Source organism: Daphnia magna, linkage group LG5 (assembly GCF_020631705.1).
Source record: "Daphnia magna isolate NIES linkage group LG5, ASM2063170v1.1, whole genome shotgun sequence".
In the NCBI taxonomy this organism is placed as follows: domain Eukaryota; kingdom Metazoa; phylum Arthropoda; class Branchiopoda; order Diplostraca; family Daphniidae; genus Daphnia; species Daphnia magna.
Window position 1 is genome coordinate 11,780,569 of NC_059186.1, and position 14,126 is coordinate 11,794,694.

Genomic DNA, 14,126 nt, shown 5'->3' on the forward strand with positions numbered 1-14,126 from the left:
AAACGTTTGTTTAACCCACAAATTTAGTCTAACTAAGGCGGCCAAACACAAATCTTATAGGGTTTGCTTTGCTGTTAAAAACATTAAGAATGATGGATATCGACTAGTCAATGTCGATTCCTTGCAGCATTTTTTGGGAAGTTATGTGGTTTTAGGCGTTACTGCATGTATCTGACAAACGTCACCGGGGAAATAGAAGCAGCAACACCATTTAATGGCATTCAAGGTATTACGAGAACAAAAAAAAAAATGGATCAGTTTTTGTTTCCATTGCGCATGTAAAATATTTTATTTTAAAGCTGTTTAGCCCCTACCGGTGACTCTGTACTCGTCTTTCTGTTAGAGATAACAACAAAGCGATCTCCCTAAAAATTGCCTTGTTTTTCTTCCCCTATTCATCAAATAATCTTCTAGAATAGGTTATTCCTTGGGTAAATGGTCATTCACGAAGGTGAACTGTATTGGCGGATGAATGCTGCGCACAAAAATGTCTTTTTTGCTCATTTCTGCTATGACATTGATAAGATTCAAGGTTTTCAAGTAGGTTTGTTATGTATCTCGGTAGTGGAAAGAGAGAGATTATAAGTGGAATATTTTATTTAACTTTTTGCGTTTAACGTATCGCCGTTATATCAGAACTGATAAGCTTTGAATAAAGAATCTCTAATGAAATTATGAAATGACGTTTTAAGTATGGGAAACAAACTATTATGTTTCTGAAGTTACTAAGTGAGTGATTTTTAATTTTAAAGTATACCTGAATAAATAGTACATACTGCAAGTCAACCACGTCTTCGTTATAATGTTGATCTCGAGGCCAATATCAAGATAATTTAAGACGATAATCGGTGGTTGATCAAGACCGATAATGCTAATCGGTACAAATGATCAAAGTTCATTTAAAGGAAAAATAGAAATCCAATGACCAAAGGTAAATGAATGAAAATCAGAATTTTTTAAAACTAATGCCTTACTGAACAGATCAAAATGGACAATATTAACGGTTCCCGAATGACTAGAGTTTTTTATATTACACTGGAAGCTTGTAAATCATCTAGTTAACGCTAGTGCAAATGCGTAGCTGAACCCAGTCCTGATTTTCACGAAACGCGTATCTTTTGTTTCGGTTCTCAACGCCAGTATAGTCCTCAAAAAGCCCGAGGGGAAATTTGCAAACGTTGTCCGTAAACATAAAGGAATGAAAGGTTAACTCACTTATCCGCGATACCGTATCGCGGGGGGGAACGTATCGGCGATACGTTACGTTACGTATTACGCAAACCTTAGATGTGAAATATTCAAGTTTCGTTAAAAGAATACTACTGTAATGTACATCATGCGTCAATATTCAAGTATGATGACCTTAACTGTCATGCGATCTATTCTGTACGTGTTATTAATTGTAGCAAGGATTATATGATTTGTAAAACCGTCTCGCTTCATCCACAAGAAAGGCGGTGAGATACAGTTATGCTTGGAAGGAAGTTTCGTTAGCAGGCTAATCGGTCTATATCCTTCTATTTCTTTTTGATGGAGGGGATACTTTGGTGCCTACCGTACCCCTTTATGCTATTCCTATTTCTCTTTCTTTGCAACCCGCGAAAAAGGTGCAACATTAAAAGTAGGAAAATTAACTGAAACGTAGAGGAAGAGAAGAATGGAAAGAAAACGAGGGTATGGTAGGCACCATAGTATCCCTTCCGTCCAAAGAAAATGAAAGGATATAGACCCATATGCCTGCTAAAGAAACTTGCAAGCATGACTGTATATTAACCTTTTTTTTTCTCAGTTAAATGTGTTGCGATTAGATGATATCCGAGGCATAGTAACTTAGTAAGACGTTCGGCGAAAAGCAGAACCAGGATATCCAACTTTAGGCGACAGTGATTATAGTTAAACGAAAGAGGAAGTGACCGATTGTTTTAACTGAAAGAGACGATATACGGATTCAACACCCAGAGAACAACAGGATTCAGCATCTAATGCATCGCTAATTAGGTATATTATGCTCTTAATACATGGTGAAAACCAATCAACAAGAAGGATGGTCGTTACAGGCAAAGCTTTTCGAAAACATTACTTGTTGTCTTTCCTGGTCTTTCTATTAAAGTTTAATATGCATGAACGTTATGGCCATGTCCATATCCGTGACCATGTCCGTATCCATGAGCATTGCCGTGGCTGCTAGATCCGTGCGTGATTAGTTTGTTGACACTTGTGTAGGCTGAATGGCCATGGTTGTGCCCATAAGCTAGTAAGAATAGAAAAGAACGAAGAAAAATAAAGAGATTAAGAAGTTGATTTTGTTGTAAATTAGTAAAATATTTTTTTCTTTTTCTGCACGCTTTAAGAATAATTTGCAAATACGTACTTACCTCTGTTATATCCATGACCGTACCCGTGGCCATATCCACCATGTCCATGTCCGTAACCTAACAGTTAGCGAAGCAAATCAAATTGTAATGGCAATTTTGGCAAATATTTGAAGAAATTCCTAATGATTGGGTCCATTACCTCCGTAACCAGCTCCCTGTCCGTAACCATGCCCTCCGTAACCATGCACGCCGTAACCACCGTATGCGCCATGATGGCCCTCAGCAGTGTTAAGATCCGTAGTAATTTCAGTATCAACCTCTTGTTGCTCGACGGGAGCAGCCATGACTCCGGCGATGCAAGCAACAGCCAGTAAAACCTTTGTAACAATAGCAACAACAAAATTGGCTACACAGTTGATTTGCACAACTTTCTATAAAATGTAACTTACTTTAAAAGCAATCATCTTGAATGATAGAAGATAGCTGTAATGGAGATTTGAGTGGTCGAATCGAGAATGAAAAATTTCAGAGAAAAGGTTTGTTTTATATACTGGGTCTGCAACGGTATCTGGCATCTTAGAATAATGTTTCATTGTCCAACAGGAAAACCCTCTCGAAATGAAGGGTAATTGTAAATAGAATCCACAACTGATGTAAAAGGAAGGTTTTTACTCGAAAACAGAAGAAAAAGACAATGGAGTTCTATTTATTTGTCATTACTAAACAAAATTCATTGAACCGCATATAGATGTGATTAGGATAAAGTAAAGAAAAATTGTTTAATTCCGGACGTTTGGTCTGATCGAATCCACGAAAAGTTCATGTGGGCCGTGAAAAAACGCAGTGCCAAATAACAATAACAATTGTTGTCTTAATTTTTTTTCTCCTTTCTGTATTCTTTGTACGGTAATTTCGTTACAATCTCTTCCTGATCGATTCATTTTCTTTCAATGCATTGACAGATAATAATGTAAATTACAGAAATAAACGGGCTCATGTTGGTCGGTCTTAAAATTTTGACTTGGAAACGATTGGTAAAACCGAGCGCCAAGACGCTAGATGTCTACGCAATTCTGTGACGTCTAGCGTCTAGCCTCGGAAGTTGAAGCATGAATGAAGTACACTAGGAGTAGTACCACCTGTAAAACAACTTCAAAATGACTACCTTTGTTTCCCCATATTCTCTTCCTTCAAATTCCAGACCGAACAGTCGCAACGCCATCTATGGAGCTTAACATGCTCAGCTCAAAGCTCTCCAATGCAAAAGGTACCCCCTGTGACCAATTGCTATCCGCTTGGTTGCCCGTTACCTACTCCTGGTGTACTTCATGGTTGGAGCACGAAATAATAGCAAGGTACACGATCGCCGTGTCACCCTCTGTAGGGGAAAACGGCGGGTGTTTACTAAGTGGTTCCATTATTCCCCGCTAGGTTCGCTAGTCTAGGAAGCCGGTCGTCTAAAGGGGAATTTAAAATATAAATAGAAAATTCCCAAATTGTACCGTCACTAGGGGCCCTCACTCCGTTCAGGAAGTTCCCGATAGGGTACAGCCTGGACGCCAATTCGCCACACAGAAACCCGGAAACCATTTGCTCTTCCGGAAAAACTGACGACTGAGGCTGTGAGTAATCAAGTAGAGCAAGTTAGTTATATCGATGGGCAAACAGTTTGTTTAAGAAACGTTCAAACTGGACGAACTAGTGTCAAGTTAAACGTCATCTAGCGGTAGTAAATTACCTTTGGGAAACAAACAAATAAAAAAGAAAGAAGCTCCATTCGGATTTTAAATTATAATAAGTATCTTAATCATAGTTAATCAGAGTCATAGAACCCTGCATGAGGGTTCCCCCCTGATTAGGGGGGAAAAAAATAAAAAATAAAAAAAATGAAAAATTGATATAGTTTGGCAACGCTGTGTGAGGTGCAATAGGTGTTACCTTAATACATATGTAGTGCGACCATGTTGACAGCCTCACACGGCCTGTGGAAAAACCACTCCGTTGCCAGGCGACGCACAAAGCCCCGCCTTGAAAACCACTTCGCGGCCTGATTTTTCCCTATCTTCATGACCGACGCGCCATCTCTCTAAAAAAAAAATCTCCCAAAACTTCGAGTCGCTCTTAGATTGCTCCGTGTTCCTTTATCGTTGAGCCGATAATTGACACGACCCCTTCGTTAATCTCCGCGTTATCTCCTCTACAACATGACGTCAAGTTTTGCGCCACAGCATCTAAAATAAGAAAACGTATAAAAGATACGTACGAGACCCTGAAATCGACTCGAATGGGCCGACTAAACTGCTCCGCACTAGGGGCCCTCACTCCGTTCAGGAAGTTCCCGATAGGGTACGGCCTGGTCGCCAATTCACCATAATATCTCGGAAACCGTTTGCTCTTCCGGCAAAACAGACTCCGTATACATGTCCTATGAGGCTTGCGCTGATCTGGTTAAAAACCATAAATGAAGTTGGTGCGCTAACAGAACTGTTTTCGTTAATTTTTTATGGTTTTTAACATGTAAATGAAAAACTATAAGACCAATAGGAAAATAAACCTGATTTTCGTGATTTTCATTAGGGGCCCTCACTCCGTTCAGGAAGTTCCCGATAGGGTACAGCCTGGACGCCAATTCGCCACACAGAAACCCGGAAACCATTTGCTCTTCCGGAAAAACTGACGACTGAGGCTGTGAGTAATCAAGTAGAGCAAGTTAGTTATATCGATGGGCAAACAGTTTGTTTAAGAAACGTTCAAACTGGACGAACTAGTGTCAAGTTAAACGACATCTAGCGGTAGTAAATTACCTTTGGGAAACAAAAAAATAAAAAAGAAAGAAGCTCCATTCGGATTTTAAATTATAATAAGTATCTTAATCATAGTTAAAAAAGGGATAAAAATCATCAATCATAGGGGAAAAAAATAAAAGATAAAATAAATGAAAAATTTATATAGTTTGGCAACGCTGTGTGAGGTGCAATAGGTGTTACCTTAATACATATGTAGTGCGACCATGTTGACAGCCTCACACGGCCTGTGGAAAAACCACTCCGTTGCCAGGCGACGCACAAAGCCCCGCCTTGAAAACAACTTCGCGGCCTGATTTTTCCCTATCTTCATGACCGACGCGCCATGTCTCTGAAAAAAAATCTCCCAAAACTTCGAGTCGCTCTTAGATTGTTCCGTGTTCCTTTATCGTTGAGCCGATAATTGACACGACCCCTTCGTTAATCTCCGCGTTATCTCCTCTACAACATGACGTCAAGTTTTGCGCCACAGCGTCTAAAATAAGAAAACGTATAAAAGATACGTACGAGACCCTGAAATCGACTCGAATGGGCCGACTAAACTGCTCCGCACTCCTTCGTCGTTTAGCCGATAAAAACGGGGACTCGACCGGGAGCTGCTGCGTTATTTCCTCTACAAATGGAGACCAATCTCAGCGGCACAGCATCTAAAAAAAAAAAAACGAACGAAAGATTAGTGCGGACACCCCTGAAATCGCCGCGCCATCAGCGCCATCTCTGGGGTAAAGTCTCAGAAAAAGTGTCGGTCGATCCACCGGTCGTTGTAGAAGGGTAGGGGTGCCTGTATCAGGGGGTTGGGAAATGCGAGTTTTGATAGAATCCCTATCGGGAAATTCAATTTTGATTCGAATTCATGTATTTTAAGCAAAATTTGAAATTTGGCCAAAAATGAAAAAGTGGGAAGGGTATAGCCTTCCCACTTTTGTCAAAATCTACCAAAAACGACATCTCTTGAAATTCTCCAAAAATCACACGGAATAATCGAAATTGAACGCTGATTTCGATTTAGTAATTGGTTTTCTCGTTAAACCAGCCGTTTCAAAAATTAACGAAACAGTGCTGTTAGCGCAACAACTTAATTTTGGGTTTTTAAGGATTAAATCAAAAACTATAAGACCAATAGGAAAATAAACCTGATTTTCGTGATTTTCATTCAATTTTGATTCGAATTCATGTATTTTAAGCAAAATTTGAAATTTCATTTGGAAAATGAAAAAGTGGGAAGGGTATAGCCTTCCCACTTTTGTCAAAATCTACCAAAAACGACATCTCTTGAAATTCTCCAAAAATCACACGGAATAATCGAAATTGAACGCTAATTTCGATTTAGTAATTGGTTTTCTCGTTAAACCAGCCGTTTCAAAAATTAACGAAACAGTGCTGTTAGCGCAACAACTTAATTTAGGGTTTTTAAGGATTAAATCAAAAACTATAAGACCAATAGGAAAATAAACCTGATTTTCGTGATTTTCATTCAATTTTGATTCGAATTCATGTATTTTAAGCAAAATTTGAAATTTGGCCAAAAATGAAAAAGTGGGAAGGGTATAGCCTTCCCACTTTTGTCAAAATCTACCAAAAACGACATCTCTTGAAATTCTCCAAAAATCACACGGAATAATCGAAATTGAACGCTGATTTCGATTTAGTTATTGGTTTTCTCGTTAAACCAGCCGTTTCAAAAATTAACGAAACAGTGCTGTTAGCGCAACAACTTAATTTAGGGTTTTTAAGGATTAAATCAAAAACTATAAGACCAATAGGAAAATAAACCTGATTTTCGTGATTTTCATTCAATTTTGATTCGAATTCATGTATTTTAAGCAAAATTTGAAATTTGGCCAAAAATAAAAAGTGGGAAGGGTATAGCCTTCCCACTTTTGTCAAAATCTACCAAAAACGACATCTCTTGAAATTCTCCAAAAATCACACGGAATAATCGAAATTGAACGCTGATTTCGATTTAGTAATTGGTTTTCTCGTTAAACCAGCCGTTTCAAAAATTAACGAAACAGTGCTGTTAGCGCAACAACTTAATTTAGGGTTTTTAAGGATTAAATCAAAAACTATAAGACCAATAGGAAAATAAACCTGATTTTCGTGATTTTCATTCAATTTTGATTCGAATTCATGTATTTTAAGCAAAATTTGAAATTTGGCAAAAAATGAAAAAGTGGGAAGGGTATACCCTTCCCACTTTTGTCAAAATCTACCAAAAACGACATCTCTTGAAATTCTCCAAAAATCACACGGAATAATCGAAATTGAACGCTGATTTCGATTTAGTTATTGGTTTTCTCGTTAAACCAGCCGTTTCAAAAATTAACGAAACAGTGCTGTTAGCGCAACAACTTAATTTAGGGTTTTTAAGGATTAAATCAAAAACTATAAGACCAATAGGAAAATAAACCTGATTTTCGTGATTTTCATTCAATTTTGATTCGAATTCATGTATTTTAAGCAAAATTTGAAATTTGGCCAAAAATGAAAAAGTGGGAAGGGTATAGCCTTCCCACTTTTGTCAAAATCTACCAAAAACGACATCTCTTGAAATTCTCCAAAAATCACACGGAATAATCGAAATTGAACGCTGATTTCGATTTAGTAATTGGTTTTCTCGTTAAACCAGCCGTTTCAAAAATTAACGAAACAGTGCTGTTAGCGCAACAACTTAATTTAGGGTTTTTAAGGATTAAATCAAAAACTATAAGACCAATAGGAAAATAAACCTGATTTTCGTGATTTTCATTCAATTTTGATTCGAATTCATGTATTTTAAGCAAAATTTGAAATTTGGCCAAAAATGAAAAAGTGGGAAGGGTATAGCCTTCCCACTTTTGTCAAAATCTACCAAAAACGACATCTCTTGAAATTCTCCAAAAATCACACGGAATAATCGAAATTGAACGCTGATTTCGATTTAGTAATTGGTTTTCTCGTTAAACCAGCCGTTTCAAAAATTAACGAAACAGTGCTGTTAGCGCAACAACTTAATTTAGGGTTTTTAAGGATTAAATCAAAAACTATAAGACCAATAGGAAAATAAACCTGATTTTCGTGATTTTCATTCAATTTTGATTCGAATTCATGTATTTTAAGCAAAATTTGAAATTTGGCCAAATATGAAAAAGTGGGAAGGGTATACCCTTCCCACTTTTGTCAAAATCTACCAAAAACGACATCTCTTGAAATTCTCCAAAAATCACACGGAATAATCGAAATTGAACGCTGATTTCGATTTAGTTATTGGTTTTCTCGTTAAACCAGCCGTTTCAAAAATTAACGAAACAGTGCTGTTAGCGCAACAACTTAATTTAGGGTTATTAAGGATTAAATCAAAAACTATAAGACCAATAGGAAAATAAACCTGATTTTCGTGATTTTCATTCAATTTTGATTCGAATTCATGTATTTTAAGCAAAATTTGAAATTTGGCCAAAAATGAAAAAGTGGGAAGGGTTATAGCCTTCCCACTTTTGTCAAAATCTACCAAAAACGACATCTCTTGAAATTCTCCAAAAATCACACGGAATAATCGAAATTGAACGCTGATTTCGATTTAGTAATTGGTTTTCTCGTTAAACCAGCCGTTTCAAAAATTAACGAAACAGTGCTGTTAGCGCAACAACTTAATTTAGGGTTTTTAAGGATTAAATCAAAAACTATAAGACCAATAGGAAAATAAACCTGATTTTCGTGATTTTCATTTAATTTTGATTCGAATTCATGTATTTTAAGCAAAATTTGAAATTTGGCCAAAAATGAAAAAGTGGGAAGGGTATACCCTTCCCACTTTTGTCAAAATCTACCAATAACGACATCTCTTGAAATTCTCCAAAAATCACACGGAATAATCGAAATTGAACGCTGATTTCGATTTAGTTATTGGTTTTCTCGTTAAACCAGCCGTTTCAAAAATTAACGAAACAGTGCTGTTAGCGCAACAACTTAATTTAGGGTTTTTAAGGATTAAATCAAAAACTATAAGACCAATAGGAAAATAAACCTGATTTTCGTGATTTTCATTCAATTTTGATTCGAATTCATGTATTTTAAGCAAAATTTGAAATTTGGCCAAAAATGAAAAAGTGGGAAGGGTATAGCCTTCCCACTTTTGTCAAAATCTACCAAAAACGACATCTCTTGAAATTCTCCAAAAATCACACGGAATAATCGAAATTGAACGCTGATTTCGATTTAGTAATTGGTTTTCTCGTTAAACCAGCCGTTTCAAAAATTAACGAAACAGTGCTGTTAGCGCAACAACTTAATTTAGGGTTTTTAAGGATTAAATCAAAAACTATAAGACCAATAGGAAAATAAACCTGATTTTCGTGATTTTCATTCAATTTTGATTCGAATTCATGTATTTTAAGCAAAATTTGAAATTTGGCCAAAAATGAAAAAGTGGGAAGGGTATACCCTTCCCACTTTTGTCAAAATCTACCAAAAACGACATCTCTTGAAATTCTCCAAAAATCACACGGAATAATCGAAATTGAACGCTAATTTCGATTTAGTAATTGGTTTTCTCGTTAAACCAGCCGTTTCAAAAATTAACGAAACAGTGCTGTTAGCGCAACAACTTAATTTAGGGTTTTTAAGGATTAAATCAAAAACTATAAGACCAATAGGAAAATAAACCTGATTTTCGTGATTTTCATTCAATTTTGATTCGAATTCATGTATTTTAAGCAAAATTTGAAATTTGGCCAAAAATGAAAAAGTGGGAAGGGTATAGCCTTCCCACTTTTGTCAAAATCTACCAAAAACGACATCTCTTGAAATTCTCCAAAAATCACACGGAATAATCGAAATTGAACGCTGATTTCGATTTAGTTATTGGTTTTCTCGTTAAACCAGCCGTTTCAAAAATTAACGAAACAGTGCTGTTAGCGCAACAACTTAATTTAGGGTTTTTAAGGATTAAATCAAAAACTATAAGACCAATAGGAAAATAAACCTGATTTTCGTGATTTTCATTCAATTTTGATTCGAATTCATGTATTTTAAGCAAAATTTGAAATTTGGCCAAAAATGAAAAAGTGGGAAGGGTATAGCCTTCCCACTTTTGTCAAAATCTACCAAAAACGACATCTCTTGAAATTCTCCAAAAATCACACGGAATAATCGAAATTGAACGCTGATTTCGATTTAGTTATTGGTTTTCTCGTTAAACCAGCCGTTTCAAAAATTAACGAAACAGTGCTGTTAGCGCAACAACTTAATTTTGGGTTTTTAAGGATTAAATCAAAAACTATAAGACCAATAGGAAAATAAACCTGATTTTCGTGATTTTCATTCAATTTTGATTCGAATTCATGTATTTTAAGCAAAATTTGAAATTTGGCCAAAAATGAAAAAGTGGGAAGGGTATAGCCTTCCCACTTTTGTCAAAATCTACCAAAAACGACATCTCTTGAAATTCTCCAAAAATCACACGGAATAATCGAAATTGAACGCTGATTTCGATTTAGTTATTGGTTTTCTCGTTAAACCAGCCGTTTCAAAAATTAACGAAACAGTGCTGTTAGCGCAACAACTTAATTTAGGGTTTTTAAGGATTAAATCAAAAACTATAAGACCAATAGGAAAATAAACCTGATTTTCGTGATTTTCATTCAATTTTGATTCGAATTCATGTATTTTAAGCAAAATTTGAAATTTGGCCAAAAATGAAAAAGTGGGAAGGGTAAATCTACCAATAACGACATCTCTTGCAATTCTCCAAAAATCACACGGAATAATCGAAATTGAACGCTGATTTCGATTTAGTTATTGGTTTTCTCGTTAAACCAGCCGTTTCAAAAATTAACGAAACAGTGTTGTTAGCGCAACAACTTAATTTAGGGTTTTTAAGGATTAAATCAAAAACTATAAGACCAATAGGAAAATAAACCTGATTTTCGTGATTTTCATTCAATTTTGATTCGAATTCATGTATTTTAAGCAAAATTTGAAATTTGGCCAAAAATGAAAAAGTGGGAAGGGTATAGCCTTCCCACTTTTGTCAAAATCTACCAAAAACGACATCTCTTGAAATTCTCCAAAAATCACATGGAATAATCGAAATTGAACGCTGATTTCGATTTAGTAATTGGTTTTCTCGTTAAACCAGCCGTTTCAAAAATTAACGAAACAGTGCTGTTAGCGCAACAACTTAATTTAGGGTTTTTAAGGATTAAATCAAAAACTATAAGACCAATAGGAAAATAAACCTGATTTTCGTGATTTTCATTCAATTTTGATTCGAATTCATGTATTTTAAGCAAAATTTGAAATTTGGCCAAAAATGAAAAAGTGGGAAGGGTATAGCCTTCCCACTTTTGTCAAAATCTACCAAAAACGACATCTCTTGAAATTCTCCAAAAATCACACGGAATAATCAAAATTGAACGCTGATTTCGATTTAGTTATTGGTTTTCTCGTTAAACCAGCCGTTTCAAAAATTAACGAAACAGTGCTGTTAGCGCAACAACTTAATTTTGGGTTTTTAAGGATTAAATCAAAAACTATAAGACCAATAGGAAAATAAACCTGATTTTCGTGATTTTCATTCAATTTTGATTCGAATTCATGTATTTTAAGCAAAATTTTAAATTTGGCCAAAAATGAAAAAGTGGGAAGGGTATAGCCTTCCCAAGGCAAGGTGCAAAATTATAATTAGCAAGGTGTGTGCAAAAGCAGAATCCTTGTGGTTGGCATGAAGATATGGCAAATTTATATCTAGTCGAAGAAAAACCATGGATATAAATTTAAAAATAACAGTAATTAAAATGCAACATGTGATAAACAAAAGATACGCTCAAAAAGTCTAAACTATTCTCAGATAGAATGTGTTGTTTACCGCTGACTAATTATATTGTTGCAATTGCACTGTTTGTTTGTCTCGAGTCACATGTAACTCATTCCACGGTTGGAGATGCAAGATTAATTGTTGAAGGAAAAAATACTGCTAAAACAAAACAAAGTCCTTGAGGCACTCAAGGACTTCACCTAGCTGCCAACAAAGTGAGACATTATGGCATGACTAATTGGATAATGCCTTAAATACCTTTATTAATCAATACGCTCACCAACGGAGCTTTGTTATTGTGCAACGCTCATCGAGGTGCAAACACGCGTACACTTCCAACGTGCGTGTCAAGATCTCGTCAAGTTGTCATTCATTAACTATACAATGCTGATCGAAATCGGCCTAACAATCGATCGATAAATTCAATATGTTGTAGACTCCTCCTCCCTTGAAGGCGTCGTCTATCGAAATCGCTACATGGCAGTACAAGTTGTTTATTTATTTGCTAAATAAACGGACAACTATTAAAAAGTGGATCAAACGGCGTTCCGTAGTTGCCCATTTTTATGTAGACGACCATGATCGAAACAATGGAGCTCACACGGCCTGTGAAAAAACCTGTCCGTTGCCGGGCGACGCACAAAGCCTCGCCTTGAAAAATAACTTCGCGGCCTGATTTTTCCCTATCTTCATGACCGACACGCCATCTCTCTGAAAAAAAATCTCCAGAAATGTCGAGTCGCTCTTAGATTGCTCCGCATTCCTTTATTGTTGAGCCGATAATTGACAGGACCCCTTCGTTAATCTCCACGTTATCTCCTCTACAACACGACGTCAAGTTTTGCGACGCAGCATCTAAAATAAGAAAACGTATAAAGGATACGTCCGAGACCCTGAAATCGACTCGAGTTGGCTGACTAAACTGCTCCACACTCCTTCGTCGTTCAGCCGATAAAAACGGGGACTCGACCGGGAGCTGCTGCGTTATTTCCTCTACAAATGGAGACCAATCTCAGCGGCACAGCATCTTAAAAAAAAAAACGAACGAAAGATTAGTGCGGACACCCCTGAAATCGCCGCGCCATCAGCGCCATCTCTGGGGTAAAGTCTCAGAAAAAGTGTCGGTCGATCCACCGGTCGTTGTAGAAAGGTAAGGGTGCCTGTATCAGGGGGTTGGGAAATGCGAGTTTTGATAGAATCCCTATCGGGAAACTCCTTTGCCATTCAGCCGATAAAAACGGGGACTCGACCGGGAGCTGCTGCGTTATTTCCTCTACAAAAGGAGACCAATCTCAGCGGCACAGCATCTAAAATAAAAAAACGAACGAAAGATTAGTGTTTTGATTGAATCCCTATCGGGAAATTTAGATTTTGATCATTACACAATAAATATTTGTATGTCATGTAATGTAAGTATTTAGTTTTCGAATTAAACTTGTGTTAATTTTCATTTAGTATTTGATGCCAAACAAAAGCTATGGAACAAAACTTTATTTTGACCCCGTTGAGAACCAAAATTCATTTGATGATTTGAAGGTGGTATACCCTTCCCACTTTTTCGTTTTTGGCCAAATTTCAAATTTTGCTCAAAACATATGAATTCGATTCAGATTTTTAAGATATTCATGGAAATCAAGTCAATTTTTTAACGTGCTTTAAAGATTATGAAATAAACGTAGAAGAGCAAAGAATAAAGTTAGGGCGCTAACAGCACTTTGTTTTATTTTATTTCAAAAGTGATTGATTTAACAACAAAACCAATCACATGATTGAAATCAGCGTTCAATTTTGATTATTATCAGTGATTTTTGTTGAATTCCAAGAGATGTCATTTTTTACAGATTTTGACAAAAGTGGTAAGGCTATACCCTTCCCACTTTTTCGTTTTTTGCCAAATTTCAAATTTTGCTCAAAACACATGAATTCGATTCAGATTTTTAAGATATTCATGGAAATCAAGTCAATTTTTTAACGTGCTTTAAAGATTATGAAATAAACGGAAAAGAGCAAAAAACAAAGTTAGGGCGCTAAGAGTATTTTGTTTTATTTTATTTCAAAAGTGATTGATTTAACAACAAAACCAATCAGATGATTGAAATCAGCGTTCAATTTTGATTATTATCAGTGATTTTTGTTGAATTCCAAGAGATGTCGTTTTTTACAGATTTTGACAAAAGTGGTAAGTGGTATACCCTTCCCACTTTTTCGTTT

The 14,126-nt window shown here is 36.2% G+C and overlaps 1 protein-coding gene and 2 long non-coding RNA genes across 4 annotated transcripts; all 3 read right to left on the reverse strand.

The window, feature by feature from the left end:
* Window positions 1-1,980: 1,980 nt before the first annotated feature.
* LOC116922633 (holotricin-3) lies at window positions 1,981-2,921 on the reverse strand. Its single transcript, XM_032929009.2, has 4 exons — window positions 2,765-2,921; window positions 2,515-2,692; window positions 2,376-2,432; window positions 1,981-2,251 (listed from the first exon to the last, which is right to left on the reverse strand). The coding sequence occupies exons 1-4, from the start codon at window positions 2,906-2,908 to the stop codon at window positions 2,112-2,114; spliced, it is 519 nt and encodes a 172-aa protein (XP_032784900.2). The 5' UTR covers window positions 2,909-2,921; the 3' UTR covers window positions 1,981-2,111.
* A 1,778-nt stretch (window positions 2,922-4,699) lies between these two features.
* Window positions 4,700-5,444, reverse strand: LOC123472552. Its single transcript, XR_006647035.1, has 3 exons — window positions 5,303-5,444; window positions 4,870-5,001; window positions 4,700-4,759 (listed from the first exon to the last, which is right to left on the reverse strand). It is a non-coding gene; the product is annotated as an uncharacterized LOC123472552 (long non-coding RNA).
* A 6,236-nt stretch (window positions 5,445-11,680) lies between these two features.
* Window positions 11,681-12,438, reverse strand: LOC123472553. 2 transcript variants are annotated; one of them, XR_006647037.1, is made up of 3 exons: window positions 12,174-12,429; window positions 11,967-12,119; window positions 11,681-11,845 (listed from the first exon to the last, which is right to left on the reverse strand). It is a non-coding gene; the product is annotated as an uncharacterized LOC123472553 (long non-coding RNA). The 2 variants fall into 2 exon arrangements; XR_006647036.1 differs by having other exon boundaries at window positions 11,681-12,119; window positions 12,174-12,438.
* Window positions 12,439-14,126: the final 1,688 nt, after the last annotated feature.